The following is a 19588-nucleotide window of genomic DNA, read 5'->3' as shown; positions in this document are numbered from 1 at the left end:
CAAGTTCTCGCCATAGACATTGCATGTCTTAGATAGTACACTGTTAATTTCTACTCACTTTCAACAAAGACTCCAGCTGATGTTTTCTCCTCTCTCATTACACATGTATATTCAGCATCATCTGTTGGTCTGATATCACTGATTACTAACTGTCGTTTTTTTCCATCCATGACAGTCTTATACTTGGGTCCTTCTTCAATTGGTTGACCATTTTTAAGCCATGTAACAATGGCTTTGTCATGTGAAACTTCACATTCAAGTATAGCAGTCTCAAACTCAACAGCATCCACATCTTTCAATTCACCAGTGAAGCTTGATACTGTGAAGCAAACATGAAACCAACATTAGAAGTGATCCATTCATTATAACTTACAGATAACTCATTAAAAGTGTTGTTTTTTCATAAGCTTGTGGAGAGACAGACAACACTTCCAAGTAGAAGTGGTTGTTCTGTCATCCTCATATCGTCAAAAAATTTGTCTGCACTGTATTGATAATTCAAATACAAATGATGCTACAATGTCAAGCAAATTACATTTTTCAAAAATTCTCTCTTTCTTAATTCCAATTCAAATGCTGGCATTAATTGCTCATCTACAAATCTAGCAAAATTTTGTAAATTAGTTACTAATCTGAGTTCAACACAGTCAATATTTCTATTGTTTCCATTTTTAATTTATACAACCTCAAACAAAGACAGATGCACTTGTTTCTCCATTTAATACTGAATGTTATAAAGCTAGCCCCCTTTCCATTTCCTTATCCTATAATTCTTGCTACTGTTTTAGTAATTACATACCACCATCAACAAAGATAGAAGCAGTTGTATCTCCAGTTTCTATCATTCTTGTTTACTCCATTCTCGCAAGTCAGAGTTACTATTTCTAAATAATTTCTGTGGGAGGCTCGACATAACATTATCTGTTTTACGAAACATCAATCCTGGAATCAGTATAGATGACATCGATGTTACGCATCGCATCGGCAAAGTCCAAAGCCCTACTCTACCTCACACTGCTCGACACAGACCGATAATTGTAGCATTCACCAACCGAAGAAGTCGGAACGCTATCTATGACCAGCACCGCAAGATAAAAGACATATCGACGGAAAATCTTGGCTACTCTACAAAGAACAATATCTATATAAATGAGAATTTATGTCCTGCTGCAAGACAACTTCAAGGTAAAGTCAACAATGCAAGGAAGAAGTCGGGATATCGATATCTGTGGACTCACAATGGCCGAATTTACATCAAGAGAGACCAGCAAGCTCGATCTATTACAATCTCAAATGAAGCTGATATTGCTAAGTATTGTACTTAATTAGTTATTGAGGCAAATGTAACATTTTTCTTATGAACAGTGACCAAACCTATATAGATAATCTTTTTGTTATCAATAACCATTCATTAGAACCGACAATATTTAACCAGAATTTCTATTCAAATCTCAAAACCTCTTTCTCTGTGTCACATTGCAATGCTCGCTCACTTTCTAATAGCATAGACGATGTTGCTCTTTTGTATAACCATTGTATGGAAAACTCTTTCAAAGTTATCGGTATTTCCGAAACTTGGAAAATTGACAATTCCAGTCTACTTAATTTACCAAACTATTCTCTCGAGCTAGTGTCGAGAAACTTTGGCCGAGGTGGTGGAGTTGGTGCATACATCCACTCCTCCCTCAACTATAAGATTTTGCAATATAATGTTATGCACACAGAATCCTTATGGTTTGAAATTTGTGGTAGTAAAAATCGCATTGTCGTTGGTGTTTTATACCGTAAACCGGGTACAAATATTTCAGAGTTCGAAAATAGTCTTTTTGATGTTCTTTGTAATGTAAAACTTGATAAGAAATATTGTATTCTCATGGGAGATTTCAATATCGATGTTGCCAAGCCAGATAATAATGCCAGAAATTTCGTATCTAGAATGCAGTGTCTTCATCTTGAACAGTTAATCTCAGTGCCAACCAGAATCACAAATACCTCGAAATCAACAATTGACCACATTTATACAAATATATGCTCCTGTCAGATTGACGCAGGTACAATCATTGCTGATATCTCTGATCATTTCCCGGTCTTCTCCATTTTTGATAATTTTAATATACATTTACCAATTTTAAGGTCTGTACTTGTAAGAGACTTCAAGTGTTATAATAAGGATAATTTTGTTTCTGACTTACGTAAGGTGGATTGGAATATTTTAAATAACAATAGTAATGCAGATACTGCCTTTGACACATTTCACGACTTATTCATCCAGGTGTGCGATCTTCATGCACCCATGAAGGTCAAGACTCTCAAGTCTAAGCGAAATAAAAATCCTTGGATAACTAAAGCAATTAAGAAATCTATTAACACTAAGCACAAATTATATGCAAAAGTTATTACTAGTCAACATGAGTCAAGTGCAGTTTCTCATTACAAGTCTTACAGAAATATACTTACCAGTGTTCTGAGATGTGCTAAAAAGAATTACTATGTAAATTTATTCAATGTAAACCAGAGTAACAAAATTTGGAATGTTGTGAATGATCTTTTGGGTAAGAAATACGGTCCTGATAAGTTGCCAGAAAATTTAAATATTGATGTAAATGGTACTGGACGTGTTGTGTCAGACCCAGCTGAGGTAGTTCAGAGTTTCAATGATTTTTTTGTTCAAGTTGGTGAAAAGCTGGCAAACGATATTCCACATGCATCTTGTGATTATAGGGATTATCTTGATTTATCTTTACCACACTCCTTTTTTCTTCAACCAGTTACTGTCTTTGAGGTAACCAGACTTTTAGCCAATTTAGATTGCAAAAAAGCTAGTGGATGGGATAATCTACCCCCAAGGCTCCTTATCGACGCAGCTGATATCATATCAAAGCCATTGGCCCACATTATAAATATTTCATTTTCAACTGGTGTATTCCCCACAGCCCTAAAAATTGCTAAAGTTACGCCTATTTTCAAAAAAGGAGATAGGGAAACAATTGGAAACTATAGACCGATATCCATTCTGCCCTTGTTTAGCAAGGTTTTTGAAAAAGCTATAAATAAACAAATTACTTCCTACCTTGAAAAATTCAATATTTTGTACAAGCATCAGTACGGCTTCAGAAAAAAACATAGTACCAACCTGACCCTGATCAATATAGTAAATCATATTTTGCGAGAAATCGACAAGGGAAGCCCAACTATAGGAATATTTATTGATTTCAGCAAAGCTTTCGACACAATCAATCATACAATTTTGTTATCCAAACTTGAACATTATGGGTTTAGGGGTCCTTGTCAAGAATGGGTAAAAAGTTATCTCACAGACCGCTCTCAATTCGTCCACTCAAATGGCCATTCGTCAGTAAAATCCACAATTTGTCATGGTGTACCTCAAGGCTCAGTTCTGGGTCCCACTTTATTTCTTATCTATATAAATGATCTACAAAAGTCTTCAACATTCTTTGATTTTCGACTGTTCGCAGACGATTCCAATCTTTTCCATTCTTTTTCTAATCCATATCACATTGATCTTACTACAGTATCAAATCATTTACATGATGTTCAACTCTGGTGTGATAGCAATAAATTAACCATAAATAGAAATAAAACAAATTTTATTATCTTCAGGGGTCGACAACAAAAAATAGATGTAACTGGTTCTATTGTCATTCGTGGAGATCAAATCAAAGAGGTGGATGTTGTTTCTTTTGTTGGAATTTCATTAGATAAACACCTCACCTGGTCTGACCATATTAACAGAATAAATATACTCATAAGGAAGAAATGTGGAATTCTGTATAGACTAAGACACATTTTACCACTAAGTATTTTAATACTTTTGTACAATGCCTTTATACTTCCCCATATTTCTTACGGCCTAGAGGTTTGGGGCAGTACTTACCCAACATATCTGAATTGCATTCTAACTGCCCAAAAAATGATTGTTCGCACGATGCTGTTCAAATCTCACATGGAACACTCGGCTCCTTTATTTATACAGCTAAATATTCTAGATATTTACAAGCTTCACAAACTCTTAATAGGTTCTTTTATTTACAGCCTGGTTCACTTGAACTCACCACATATCTTGTCCGATTATTTTAGTGACAAAAAACATGAATATGACACGAGACTCTGCCATCGTCAAAATCTTTACCCGTACCATGCGAGAACAAATTCTGGTCAGTTTGCTATTTCATTCGTAGGTGCAAAAATTTGGAATGATATTCCTATCCAAATCAGATCGAAAAATTCCCAACATATTTTTAGGAAATCTCTTAAACAATATTTAGTAGAGCAGTACAGGTGATTAAATTGTAAACTTACAGATGTATTGACTTTTCGTTTATTGTATTAGACTTTTTCATGTAGTAAAAATGTTTTTTGTGTGTACATGTATATGTATATGCATATGTATATGTATATGTATATGTGATATATTTTCTTCTCCCAGTTATGTTTTCAGTCATCTTAATGACTGAACCCTCTTATTGTTTTCATTCGCAATATACAATGTCGGGGATCAGGCTAGACTAGCTGTAAGCTATTTCTTGACTCCCCATTTACCCTTCTCTCTTTTGATTTTTGTTACCATTATTTTGTAATCATTTTATACGATTGGGTAAATAAACCACTTATATAAGTTGCCGTAAAACAGGCCATGGTTTGCGAAGATGGTGTACTCAGCAATTAGCATTAAAAAGACATCCCTACTTTCATTCCCCAATTCTGTATCACTATACAATTACTTATAAACTTGTCTTTATACATACCTCCAACAAAGATAGAAGCAGTTGTCTCTTCAGTTCCTATCTTACATGTATACTCAGCATCATCATCTGGAGTGATATCATTGACAACAAGTCGTCTCTTTTTACCATCGACAACAAATGTGTACTTAGGACCTTCTTCAATTGGTTTGCCGTTCTTAAACCATGTGACTTGACCCTTTTCATGGGATATCTCGCATTCAAGAGTTGCTGATTCAAACTCAACAGCATCAACATCTTTAAGTTTTGCTGTGAATTCAGTCACTATGGAAACAAATGCAGTGTACAACTAATGAATATTTTGCATAAAAGATAATAGTGACTTGTTGTGTTAGTAAATAAAATGACCCAAAGTCTTGTCATAACAAGTTTCAGACTCATTGTGGTATGGACATGAATGTAACTTCTATATCTCCATTCCATAAAGAAAGAAACATACAGAATATTAGCTAGACATGTGTACAAATACTTTGCCCAGAGGACAAGTATTGCGTAAAATGAAATGCATGACATGCTGTAAAGTAAATGAAAACATTCATTTGAACATATAACTTTCTAGTTTAGGACATACACAACACAGCAATATTACTTATTAGACATAAAAACATGTCTCCAAATGTTCACATAATATGTAAAATTCCTACACTCGTACATCAAAAAGTAATACATACAAGACCAAACAGCATGCAACAGAGTTGTACATTGGGTTACTAAGTAATGGGTTTTCCCTTCCATTATACAGTGTAGTACTGTCTAGCCAAGATCTAAATAGTTTGCGTTTTTGTGTAAACAATACCTACATACTTTCTTTATGTAGGATTAAGCAGATAGGGCCTTGGCTGCCACATTTTTTTTTACAATTTTGTCATTCAATTTCATCTTTTTCATTGATCTTTGTGGATCTTGTTTTTAATTATTCTACTGAGCTGCAATGAACCATTTAACTAGCCAGTCATGTTCTCTCCTTAGTCTGCCTGGCATGGCTATTGTTCATATTTGCATTGTATAATTGTACAAAACAATGCTAGAATTTATTGATGATTTTCAGTGTACTGGAAGTCTGTGAAAGTTAACAAGATCTTGGCCAGATTTAATGGTGACTGAGAACACCTATTCCTTAACCCACAATACTTGTACTGAGGTGTATACTAATCAATCAATCAATCAATCAACCAATCAATCAATCAATCAATCAATCAATTGATCAATATGAATGACAAAAGGTATAGATTTAAAAGTGTTTGCCCTGTTGGGAACTCACATTCTACAAATACTGACGAAGATGATTGTTGTTTTCCAAAAACACAAGTGTATTCGGCCTCATCAGTAATCATTATGTCATGAACGATAAGTTTACGAGTTTTGTCGCGAATTACAAACTCATACTTGTTACTGCTTTCAATCTCTTTGCCGTCTTTTAGCCAGACTACATGCGCTCTGTCGTGCGAAACTGTGCATTCCAGTGTCGCAGATTCAAACTCTCGTGCATCTGTGTCCTTTAGCAGGGTGGTGAAAGTGGTGGCTGCAGATAGAATTTACAGTGGTGGTGGTGCAGATATATGCAGTTGTGCAGAAGTGACAAGAAAAAAGATACAGAATTATAGCTTACATGGTGATATATGTGCATAAGCATTTACTTTTATCGTGATTACAGGAAAAGTACAGTCAGAATTTGTATTTGTCAGAACAAGGAATTGTGGTAATTGTGATGTCATCACGATACATTTTCCCATAAACCCTTGCAGGAAATTCCAAATATGGTCAAACATATGTCAAATACAATAGGGCTTCTTCACAAGAATTCAAAGTTGAGTAAGTTACTAAAGTGCTATGTTCTCACCGAAAGCACATCTAAGTTGATATCAGTAATCAATACAAGTGTACTAAATGCAGAAATAAGTCTGACTGGACTTTTCCTTTAAGAAATACCATGATAGTGAAAAACAGCAAGGTACATTGTACAAATTTACCAAGGCATGCCATGATAAAAATACATGGTAGAGAGTAACAGTTGTACATCAATAATTGTGTTTCTATTCATGTGTATGTGCAGTTCATGCATACCATTGTCATCATAACACATGACATAAATTTCATAACACAAAGAGTGTAGAAATACAAGATGTATGACATTCATTTACATAATAGTATTCATTTTTGCATGGCTTCATAATCTTCATACACATGCAGTTGATGTGCATAATGTGAAACATGATGCAAACTTTCATGATACCACACAAAAACAAGACAGCGCCAAACCAAATTCAGAAAACTGTGCACACCTTCTACAAATATACCAGCCGTTGTCTTCTCATCTCCAATCACACAGGTATATTCAGCATCATCATCAGGTGCCACGTCATGGACAATGAGAGTACGTTTCTTGCCATCAACAAGGATTGTGTATTTGGGACTTTCTTTGATAGGTTTGCCATCTTTCAACCATGTAACCTGACCCTTTTCGTGAGAAATTTCACACTCCAAGGTTGCAGATTCAAACTCTGTTGCATCAACATCTTTGAGTTGGGAAGTGAACTTAGTAACTGTGTGAGAATTGATAGAGCTATCAGTTTAATCTTTAATTTCCTTCAATGGCAACTATCTCTATATAAAGTGTGGTCCCTCTTTCACAACACTTTCTTTTACAACTCCACATAGATAAAGCATAGGGAAAAGCGGATACAGCTTTAGAAGTGGGAAAAAAGGACAACTTTCAAATATTTCTTGCAGATTCTTAAGAGTAATTTAAATTCTAAAAAAGAACTTAAACGCATGCAACAGATTGAATGACATGAATCGGTGTTGTAAGAGCTGCACACTGCTGCCTACAGAACATATATCCTGTCCACAGCAAATATCATGCAACAAACCTTGAACAGACATGGTTGTTGAGGTCTTCTCATTAGCAATAACACAGGTATACTCAGCATCGTCATCACTGGTCAGATCACAGATAATGAGTCTTCTGGTCTTACCATCAGTCTCGACAGTATACCTTAGACTTGGTTCAAGTTCTTTACCATTCTTTAACCATTTGACTTGTCCTTTTTCATGTGACACTACACATTCTAGTGTGACAGACTCGAATTCTATGGCTTCTGTATACTTCAGTGGGGAAGTAAATTTGGTAACTACATAGAAAGAAAACCATGTATCAAACCAAGTGTCCAAAAGAAATGTCAGTTTTCAAACCACTGGATATTGAGGGACGGGAGTAGGAACAACATTTGACCATGCATTTCCTGAGTTTCGGTCTGCTTAAAGGACATGCAAAGCAGATGTGTTAATTACTCTACAGAAGTATACTTCCATGAGTCCTCAAAACAACCATGTTTCCAAATCATAAGAATGAGGGGGCAAGAGTAGGAATAAATCAAATGCATTTCCTGACTGGAAGGGATAAGAAACTGCTTGACAAGGACATGCAGAGAAGGCATGAAGGGTCATGATCTGCCATAAAAAGGTGATCACTGTTTAACCACTGAGACTGTATTCTTGACAGTGTTAACTAATGGAAGCTCCTTTGTTGCTTAAGTGGAAAAAATGCTTTGCCTTCAAAGATGTATGCATTCACTAAATTAAAATCAGTGGTCGGTGTATGAAATACGCAATGAAATACACACTATTCCATCACTATGTCTCAACTACATGCAGGACTTTGTGTTCTGTGTTCAAAGACGATTGGTGTGGCACATGCATTTAGTTTTAATCAACACATAGTGGCCACAAACCTTCAACAAAGAGACCAGCTGTAGATTTATGATCACCCACAACACATGTATATTCAGCATCATCATCTGGGTTAACATCATGGATGACCAAAGTACGTTTCTTGCCATCAATACTAACGGTATACTTAGGACCTTCTTCAATTGGTTTTCCATCCTTCAACCATATCACAGTGGCTTTCTCATGAGACAGTTCACATTCAAATGTTGCAGTCTCGAATTCTGGGACATTGGTATCCTTCAGTTGGACAGTGAATGATGTAGCTAAGAGGAAACGTACACATATCAAGAATCACAATTAACACAGTTGATAGAATAAGAGCTCTCTCCATTTCATAGAACCCTCAATGATAGTGGAAGTCTAGAGAAGAAAGCTACTAGGCTATCCTATTCAAACCTTTCACAATCAGATCATGCTTCCATTATACAAAGATAAAACCCTGTTTTTTCTAGACACATCTCCTTGCATTGCAAAAAGAAAAGAATCTGTCAGGAATTCAGAAATGATTCTGTGCTGCTGTATTTACTTACTTTCCACCAAGAGTTCACAAGTAGTAGTGGTAGTACCAACTTTGCAAGTATATTCTGCCTCATCATCTGGATTGGCTTCAAGAATTGTGAGTGTTCGTTTCGTGTCAACGGATGTGAACTTGACATTTGGACCTTCTTGGATTTCTTCGCCATCCTTGTACCATTTGACAGTAGCCTGAGAATTGCTGACTTCACATGTTAAAGTTGCAGGCTCAAATTCACAACATGTAGTGTCTTTCAATTTGACTGAGAAGACGGTTACTGAGAAGAGAAGGGAGTCGGAACAGTTGGTTGAATTCTTCAAACAACCACTTGACATTAACACATGCAAGTCCATGCATGGCAAGATTGGCAAACTCATGAATCAACAACAAGAAATCCTACGATAGACTGTAAGGTAGATTGTAACCATGGTTACAATCCACATCCAAAGTAATGGAGAAAAAGGGAGGAAACAGGGTAAAATGTCTGGAAGTATCCATTCTCAGAACAACAACTCGGAAAATATGTTTTTCTTGTATGTTTCAACTCTTGTTGTTCCTCATGAGGAACCTGTCACATGTATAACCAACAGGTATTAACAAATGCTTGCTGCATGGGATAAGGAGCTCTTCCAAATTTGTAATTTGGTTACAGGAGCACAATGACAAATGTATAACCATGCAGGCTGAACATAACAACTTCTCATGGCAAAAACAATTCTGTTATTAAACATCACAGTTAATAAGAAGGAAAAAAGAGAATATTCATTGGCAGAATCACAGAAACTGAAAATAGAAAGAATATATGCACAAAACACAACCATACTCAAAAATAATATGATAACCAACTAGCATTGGCAATAGACACAATTCCACATACTAGTAGTAGTAATAGTTCTGCTGCTGCTGCAAAGCAAATTTCCTTTGAAGGTCCATGTCTCATACATGTAAGTATATGAACATGTAAAATGCCATGCACCAATATCACTAAATGTCCATATTTTCACAGAAAGGGCTCCATGTTTTTAGTACACATACATGTACCTTTCCATGCACCAATATCACTGACACTAAGCAGAACCTTGACACTAAGTCGACAAAGACTACAACTCATAAGACCTTCCATCATAGAAAGGTCTACATGTAGTTAGTATACATAAACATGTGCCTTTCCATGCACCATACTATCTACACTGAACAAACCTCCAATATTAAGTCTTGCTGTTGTTTTAGTTGCACCAACAACAGCTGTATACTCTCCATCGTCTTCAGGAATGGTGTCGAGGAGAGTCAGCTTCCGTTTCTTTTTATCAACACCAAACTTAGTACGTGCACTGTGTTTCAACTCAATGCCATCTTTGAACCATTTCACTGCTGCTTTCTCATTTGCGACCTCACATTCAAATGTGGCTTCTTTGTCGAAATCCGTGATATTGATGTCAGTGATAGGTTTCACAAACACAGTGGCTATGATGGAAATTGTAACAATAACACAGCTGTACTTTGGCATATATTTAGTTTTTGAATGCTCAGTTTTTTCATGTCTACACAAATCCGGCTGTGTAGTTTTCCATATCTTGCCTTGAACGGTTACGCCATATGATATGTTATAGCAATTATCCTTTATGCTCTAGGTTAGTGACACATTTCTAAAGTGTTCAGCATCATTACCTCTATATGTGCTTCGACTAAAAAAAGCACTAACAGCGCTTGAATTGATCTACAGATTACAAAGTGAATGCCTACATGTACATTATCATTTGTGACTTTTATGCAATGAAGCACTATTTTAAGTACATTTGACAGAGCAAAACCTGCCCCAATGTTATTGTGATGTTGACAGTGAGTCATAGATTTGATGTGACAATGTTTCTAATGTCTAGGCGGTAGGCATATGTTGAACATACAAATAATCTCAACTTCACCACATCACGTTTTAAGGAAAAAGTATGTATACCTACCATCAACTTTCATTTTGGCTTTCGTTTTCACCTCTCCAGCTCTGAATGTGTATATACCTTCATCTTCAGGAGTTATATCAGATACAGTCAGTGTATGGGTTGTATCTTCCTTTGTGATTTGATACTTATCACTCTCGTCAATTGGTTCTTCATCCTTTAACCATTCCACATCCTCTGTTGGTTGTGTCAGTGTGCATTCAAATGTCACTTTGTCTGTAAACTCGTCAACCTTTTTATCTTTGATGGGTTTAGCAATTTCCACTTTAGCTGTTGAAGTAATACAATGTTAAGTCAACACCAATAGAAAATGGTCTAACTCTACATGCCACACCGTTTACCATTCACAAAACACTAAATACACTATATCTACAACCCTTTATGTGTGAAAAAAAAGCATCTTGCATTTGTGCACTTCTTAATGAGCCTTTCACCTCACCACACATTGCCTGCCATTCAACTTTTATGTCATAGACATTTTGTACAATGAAAGAGGAAATAACATCCTAGATTAAGCTCACAGATATGAAACAAAAGTAAAAAAAAACTGTTTGGGAAAGTTTTCTCTTATTTTTATTCAATGGTAAAATGGATTGTTATTTCCTTTATTGTGCAAAGAGTCTATTTAAAAGACAAGATTGGTCTATATTACAGGGATAAGAGTTGAAAAGGCTTATGTGTGCTACAATAACCCTGTTACCATTACTGCAGAGAGAGAGAGTGTGTATTTACTAATAGGTGTCTAAAGGACAACACATGATGAGAATGTTAAGCAGCAGAGCAAGTAGCACCAAATCTTGATGGTGCAAAGAGAGTGAACATCCTGTCTGGATAGTGCAAAGTATGTAGACAGTGTGTCCAAATAGTGCAAAGACTGTAAAAGGCATTACATCCAGTGTTGGTGTTGCAAAGCATCACAGCATCTTGATGCACAAGGTATGTAGGCAGTGTCTTGAGAGTGCAAAAATATGTAGACTGTGTCCTGATGGTGCAAAGCAGGTTCCCATCTTGTGTGGATGGTGCAAAGTATGTAGAAGGAATATGACAAGTTTGTGTCCAGATGGTGCAAAGCATATAGGCATCCTGTCCAGATGATGCAAAGCATATAGGTATTCGGTCCAGATGATGCAAAGCATGGAAATATCATATCTAGATGATGCAAGGGATGTAAGCATCCTATATGGATGGTGCAAAGGATGGAGATGTCCTGTGTAGATGGTGGAACAGATGAGCACATCCTGTCCAGATGGTGCATGTACTATGAATCCTGTGTGGTTGGTGTATAGGAAGTATATGTATCCTCAGGCTGAGTGGTGCAAAGCATGTAAGCTTTCTGTGATGATGGTTCAGGGCATGTACCCGGTATATATAGGCCTTGTGTCTTGCAGGTGCAGAAAATGTACAAAATGTGTCAGTCCTAATGATACAAAGAATGTTCAAGGCATCCCTGCCTGGATGGTGCAGTGTCTGATGGGGATAACTGCAGTTTGCAGCATTTAAATCATGCTTTTTGTTGCAATCAAAGCCACAAAAGAGCATCACAAGTTTGTGTTATAGTATATTCAACTCTATGTTATTAGAATGTATCCAAAAATAAAGAAAATTACATTGAAATGTATTATACATGCAAACCCATTGTTAGCATACACATTTAAATTTACCTTTAAACTTACATGCAATTTATTTTAACAGAAATAAGGAAATCAAAAATTTGCATGCTACCAACAAATTACAAAAACACAAGTATAAAATGTTCATGCAGTTTTTAAATCTTGTATGACCAAGTCAGTATAATGGCGAAATGAAAATCAGAATTCAATTTAGAAAAATGCTACCAACAAATAACAAAAACAAGTATAAAATGTTCATGCAGTTTTTAAATCTTGTATGACCAAGTCAATATAATGGCGAAATGAAAATCAGAATTCAATTTAGAAAAATTATGTAATATGCACAAATGAATAGATAAATAAATCAATAAATAATAAAAAGAATTAAACATAAATAAATGAAGTTAAAATTCCAGTAAGTTTTCTGAATACTGTGGATATTAGAGTTATGTCACTATCTGTATTGGTTTGGATTAGCCAAGATGAATCAACTAGTTTTTTTATGAATCTTTTGTTTCGATATGTTTCCTTCATTTTGTTTTCATTTGTTTTGTATTGTTTTGATATTTCGGTTTGTTCTGTTTGGTTTTTTGACTTGTTTTGTCACGTTTGTATGGCTTGTGTGTGTTGGTATTTCTACCTTCAGCTCTTTCAGGTGCTTGTTGTAGACTGGCTACAGCTGTAGCAGTTATTGGTTCTGGAATGATCTCCTCGACAACTTGTTCTATGAAAGAAGTGGTTAGTGCAAGACGTGAGTCACACATTTCAAGATTTCTTGAGTCATGAGAGTCACAACTTGTTCTATGAAAAAACGGGGTTAGTACAAGTCATGAGTCACACATTTCATTTGAGCACGTACATATACCAGCATGACTGGTTGACATCGATGATTGATATGTCTTCTGTCACTCCATGCTTCATTAATTTGACAGTGCAGTTGATTTTTTCATGTCAAAGTTGTCAAATATTTCAATATTTGTGCCATTTTGAGCTTCTGTCAACAGCATTAGAGTTGTGAAGTACATTTTGATAAATATGCTTCTTTGGCAAATCAGCTTCTTCAATTTGAACTCATAAATGTCACATTAAAGTTTCTTGAGAATTTATACCCACACAATATTTGGATTATCATGAAAGACATGTGCATAGTATAATTTGGCTTGTCAGTTTTCAGTCATTCTATCATGATATAGTAAATACTAAAATTATGTTCATTACAGAACTCAGGTTACTGTAAAATTGAAATGTGGAAAACTTTTTATGAATATCTATGGTCTGGATATATCTTTTTTAAAGAAAATTATGAAGTTAGTAACTTTAATATTAGCAGTGATGTGACATTTACCTTCAACGAACAGCTCTGCTGTAGTCTCAGCTTTGCCAATCTTAGCAGTGTACTTAGCTTCATCATCAAGTTTTGTATCTCTGATGACTAAACTGTGTCTTCTTCCATCTGTTTTCATATCATAGTGCACATCGTACTTGGAGATTTCCTGTTCATCCTTGAACCACTTCACCTTTACGCCAGGTTTAGTTACTTCACATGTCAGTTCAGTTTTTTCCTTTTCTGTTGTTTCTTTGTCTTCAAGTGGTTTGGAGAACTTTGGTGCCTCTGTGAACAAGACAAATGTACCACTTGCTTGTGAGTTTATTTTGTCTTCAGAGCATGATTTCCAAAGTGTTACAGTATCACATGATTCCTACATTTACCATAATAACAGTAGTTTCTCTCCAAGCTCTGGATCATTCATTACAAGGCAGAGAGGAGTTATGACAGGATCCACCTATATATGACACTGCATCATATTTGATGAACCTAAGTAACACGTCCTTGAATAATTCCCAGTACCTGTAATAGCATATTTCGTCATGCTAAGGGGTCAGAATAGAACAAGATGGCCGACTTATTCTGATGTCTACCTATGGTAATGCAGGTGTAGTGTATGGAGCAGAAGATAGAGTGTGGACCAAGATATCAAATTATCATCTTTTTGACAAACGGTGGTGGTATAATTCTATTTCAGGTCCTGAGAATTGATTACCTGACATGTACCAATTATTGTATCTATTATCAATACAATACTTACCTAGCATTGGATATTGCATAAATGAAGATTAACATAACAAACTGAACATGTTTTAAAAAACAGAGAATAAGTTGTATAAACACATGTTAAGATGGTGTTCATTTTACTGGAAAATGTCGTCAGAACTACTGCTGCTGTATACACTATATGATCACATGCTTTGTGCAAGTCATCTACGCTGAAGTGCAGACATTTATAAGAATTACCACGGTCATCGTCGAGTTGTGTTATACTTTCAAAAGTTGTACTGGTTTCTTCTTCTTTCAGAGTAAAAGTAACTTGTTCAATTTCATCCGTCTCTCTTTCCTTGATTACAAAGGAGACTTGGTCATCTTTTGGAACATCTTTACTAAAATTATCTATTTGCACATCTCCCACACTCCATTGTACTTTAAAGGCATTCTCCTCTGGTACATCAGTATCAGGAACAGTAATGTCTGTATGGACCTCACTGACTGTAACTTGTGCACGCGGAATCAGTGTTACTGCTTCAACTGTCTCTTCTAGGTTAAAAACAGTTGATAGAATTTACTGTAGTTTACATTGTTGCATCTCATGTACCATGTGTCATGCTGGTCCATGCAGTACCTTGGACATTTCACCATCATTCAAATGGATGTAATTACAAGCATGTGACAGTTTCCTGTGAAGGTTCCTTTGATTTTAAGTTTTTGGGATGGTGAAAAGGGATTCGGTATAATGCACAAGACAAAGTGCTGGTACAGGACTAAATCTGCAAAAAAGTGATGTGTTTTCTGACCATGGCAGTGAAATGTATCTGTGGTAATTAGTGCATCCCTAATGCAAAATGGAGATAGAACTATACCGATGATTAAAAATAAGAACCTGCAATGAAAAAGACTCGTGGAACACAGCGTGTCAATTCATCAACATGTCATGTGCAACGTCCCTGGCGTATCAAATGTATGTGAAATAGTGTAGAGCATGACAGTGCATGAAGTCAAAAGCATCTCACATATTCTGTAGGGTTGTACAATAGTACAGGTTTGCCACATGTCACAAGCATTGTATCAATAATGTTTTGTGAGGCAGTGCAAGAGTCATATTTACCATTCCTGCATACTATCAAACAGACAGACCCAATATACAAGTGATAATTTCTATCACTTATCAATCCCTTGCAGATTGACAACTAACGGTCACCTTTACCTTGTGGTTCAAGTGTTCTAGTGACCTGCTCATCACCGACTGTACATGTATAATGACCTTCATCAACCTCATCAAAGCCCTTTACAACAAGAATTGTCTTTCCGTCCTCCGGGACAATATCATATTTGTCACGGTCAGATAAATCGATCTCTCTACCATCCTTTTGCCATTTCACCTTATCAATGTCATCCACAGAGGATGTAGCAGCAAATTTCACAATCTTTTCCGTGGTTTCCATTTTTATTGTTTTTGTGTCCTGCTGTGTTGTGTACTCTAATGGTTCTGTGGAAAGAAAAATTATCTGACCCTGTAACTTTGTAGATTTTTAAAATCACAGAACAACAAGATATTTACCTTGTACCAAGAAACATATATTTGGTAGCCATGGGCTATAGTATATGTAAAGACTGAAAACAACAGTGCATATGTATGATATCTGGATACATCATTCGCAATGCTTCTATCAGTACGTCTACAATTGAAATGGAAGCTTTCTGACATACAGCAAGCAAACAGAATGCATGCTTGTGAACTCTGATAATTTGAAGTGCTTTCAAATAACATAAATTACCAGAGACGTCATCAACTTGTATGACACTTGTGACGGTTTGCTGTTCACCTATAGTGAAGGTAAATTGTTCTGTTTCATCTCTATCTGGTTCCTTTATTACAAGAGAGACTTTATCATCTTCAGTCACATCTTCATCAGACACAGTTATTTGTGCACTCCATTCCAAATTGAAGACACTCTTCTGAGCTGCATCAGTCTCCATAACAACAACATCCCTTTGGATTTCAGTGTCTGGTTCTTTCCGATGGGTAATTATTGTTACTTCTTTCTCTCTTTCTTCTGAGTTATAGAAAGTTGACAAACCATCACTTAGATTGTAAGACTATATTACACTGATGTCATTGTGCCAAAGTTCAATAAAGACGAACAATTGCAAGCAGTGATGACATCCCTTTGAGGATATTGCATACCTGTGAAATGCAGTGTTTTTGTTACTATCTCAATGATAAGTAACTTAGAGAGGAAGTGTATGATATGTTTAATCATGAAATTGCTGTCGCATTTTTTCTAGAACAATGGGTACATGCAGATGATATATCGAACATGTATTTCACTTCTGTCACTCCAGTGATATGATAATCTTGCTTGTGAAATGGGTGCAGTTCAGCTTCTCTTGGTGATCACAAATTCATGTCATGACACTGACATATGAATGTAATCTTTGGGAGATTTGCACAGCCACATCGCTATTGTCCAAAGACAATCTAAATAACATTACAGGGCTTTTTCAACCATTTTTCAAAATGAGTCAAGGGTGCTCTTAGTCTACTAATATGATTTGCCATCATGCCTTCACAATCAATCAAACAAAACATTGCATGAGTTACTGATCGATCCAGTGCAGATATGCCATCAATACTTTACCTTGTGGTTTGGGTTTTCTTGTGACTTGCTCATCACCGACTGTACATGTATAATCACCTTTATCATACTCATCAAAGTCTTTTATAACAAGAACTGTCTTGCCATCCTCCGAGACAATATCATATTTGTCACGGTCAGACAAATCAATCTCTTTACCATCTTTTTGCCATTTCATCTCATCTACATTGTCAAGGGAGAATTCACTGACAAATTTCATAGTCTTCTCCTGCTGTTCAGATGGTCTCAGAAGGAACGTTTTCTCTTGTACTGGTCTCAGATGGAATACTTTCTCCTGTACAGAACGTCTCACATGGAATATTTCCTCCTGTTGTGGTCTCAGGTGGACTGTTTCCTCCCTTACGGAAGGTCTCACAAGGACTGTTTCCTCCCTTGTAGAAGGTCTCACAAGGACTGTTTCCTCCCTTATAGAGGGTCTCACAAGGACTGTTTCTTCCTGTACAGAAGGTCTCAGATGGAACATTACCTCTTGTTCAGGTTTCAGATGGACCTTTTCGTCCTTTTCTGAAGGTCTCAGCTGGATTGTTTCCTCATGTACAGAAGGTCTCACAAGGACTGTTTCCTCCCTTATAGAAGGTCTCACAAGGACTGTTTCCTCCCTTATAGAGGGTCTCACAAGGACTGTTTCCTCCCTTATAGAAGGTCTCACAAGGACTGTTTCCTCCCTTATAGAGGGTCTCACAAGGACTGTTTCCTCCCTTATAGAGGGTCTCACAAGGACTGTTTCCTCCCTTATAGAGGGTCTCACAAGGACTGTTTCCTCCCTTATAGAAGGTCTCACAAGGACTGTTTCTTCCTGTACAGAAGGTCTCAGATGGAACATTATCTCTTGTTCAGGTTTCAGATGGACCTTTTCGTCCTTTTCTGAAGGTCTCGGGTGGATTGTTTCCTCATGTACAGAAGGTCTCAGATGGACTGTTTCCTCCCTTATAGAAGGTCTCACAAGGACTGTTTCCTCCCTTATTGAAGGTCTCAGATGGACTGTTTCCTCCCTTATAGAGGGTCTCACAAGCACTGTTTCCTCCCTTATAGAAGGTCTCACAAGGAATGTTTCTTCCTGTACAGAAGGTCTCACATGGAATGTTTCTTCCTGTACAGAAGGTCTCAGATGGAACATTACCTCTTGTTCAGGTTTCACATGGACCTTTTCGTCCTTTTCTGAAGGTCTCAGGTGGACTGTTTCCTCATGTACAGAAGATCTCAAATGGACTATTTCGTCATGTATAGAAGGTCTAAAAGGGACTTTTTCTTCCTGTTCAGAAGGTCTGAGCTGGAACACTTTCTCTTTCTGAGAAGGTCTCAGATGGAATATTTCCTCCCTTTCAGATGGTCTCAGTTGGAATATACGATCTGTGGTAATAGCTGGCCCTATTATCAGATTAGAGATACCATCAATTTATCTAAGAGGGAATACTTAACATTAAGTATGCATGCTGCTTTCAAGTGCCATACACTGGAAATTGTGAATATATGCAATAAAATTTGACCAAGAGACAGGCATATCCTTGACAGGTAGCTGGCTCCGAGATGTATGAACACAACATGTGAGTTAAAGCCTATATTATGCATCCATCACATAAATTCTCCCAGTACTGTATCATATAAAACACAATAGCCATTTGCACATATCATGCTGAGAAGTTGCAAGAGCCAAAGATATATTTGACTCAAATTTTTTATAAACATTCAACTTTTTTAGGGAAGGATTTGTGTTGGTAATACTCTTATTTTGTAAGTGTTGTGAAGATTCACTGTGGAATACAGGCATAGTGGCCTATGGTTAAACATGTGTATAAAATTGCATGTACTTGGATATTCATGCACAAAGGTGCAGAAAGATTATACATATGTTGTGAAGTAATACCTAAGTCTTCCACCAGGGTAGTTGTGGTCTCTGCTTCACCAAGTGAAAAGGTGTATTTGCCATGGTCACTCTCATCAAGATCCTTGATGAAAATGACAGTTTTTCCATCTTTCAAAGTTGTCTCATACTTAGTGGTGTCTTTCAGATCAATCTCAATACCTTCCTTATAGACTTTCAAGTCATCAATATTCTCAGATGATATATCAAGAGGAATGTAAAGCTTGGCAACTGAGGTCTCCTGTTTAAGATCTCTATCTTTGGGTTCTTCTTTGGATGTTAAAACTCCTGATTTCAAACCAAAGAATTGTTTCATTTAATCATAACAGATACACAATGTAAATATTTTATTGTGGCAAGTGTGTTTTGTCTCAGAAGAACATGTGAAGGACAAACAAAGTGGAATATTGTACTGATAAAATTACACTTCCTACATTCATGCCATG

General features: G+C 36.4%; 1 protein-coding gene across 1 annotated transcript in view; it reads right to left on the bottom strand.

Moving 5' to 3' along the window:
- Window positions 1-19588, bottom strand: part of LOC144450678 (titin-like) — a 450019-nt gene that overhangs the window by 192405 nt on the left and 238026 nt on the right. The window contains exons 130-140 of the mRNA XM_078141331.1: window positions 13917-14183; window positions 13212-13295; window positions 10965-11231; window positions 10207-10470; window positions 9023-9283; window positions 8495-8755; window positions 7634-7894; window positions 7046-7306; window positions 6025-6285; window positions 4767-5027; window positions 59-319 (exon numbers count right to left, since the gene is read on the bottom strand). Coding sequence (XP_077997457.1) covers window positions 59-319; window positions 4767-5027; window positions 6025-6285; window positions 7046-7306; window positions 7634-7894; window positions 8495-8755; window positions 9023-9283; window positions 10207-10470; window positions 10965-11231; window positions 13212-13295; window positions 13917-14183 — 2709 coding nt within the window. The remainder of the gene's footprint in view (window positions 1-58; window positions 320-4766; window positions 5028-6024; window positions 6286-7045; window positions 7307-7633; window positions 7895-8494; window positions 8756-9022; window positions 9284-10206; window positions 10471-10964; window positions 11232-13211; window positions 13296-13916; window positions 14184-19588) is intronic.

Source organism: Glandiceps talaboti, chromosome 20 (genome assembly GCF_964340395.1).
Source record: "Glandiceps talaboti chromosome 20, keGlaTala1.1, whole genome shotgun sequence".
NCBI lineage: Eukaryota > Metazoa > Hemichordata > Enteropneusta > Spengelidae > Glandiceps > Glandiceps talaboti.
The sequence above is the reverse complement of the archived record's forward strand: the minus strand, read 5'-3'. Positions and strand labels throughout refer to the sequence as shown.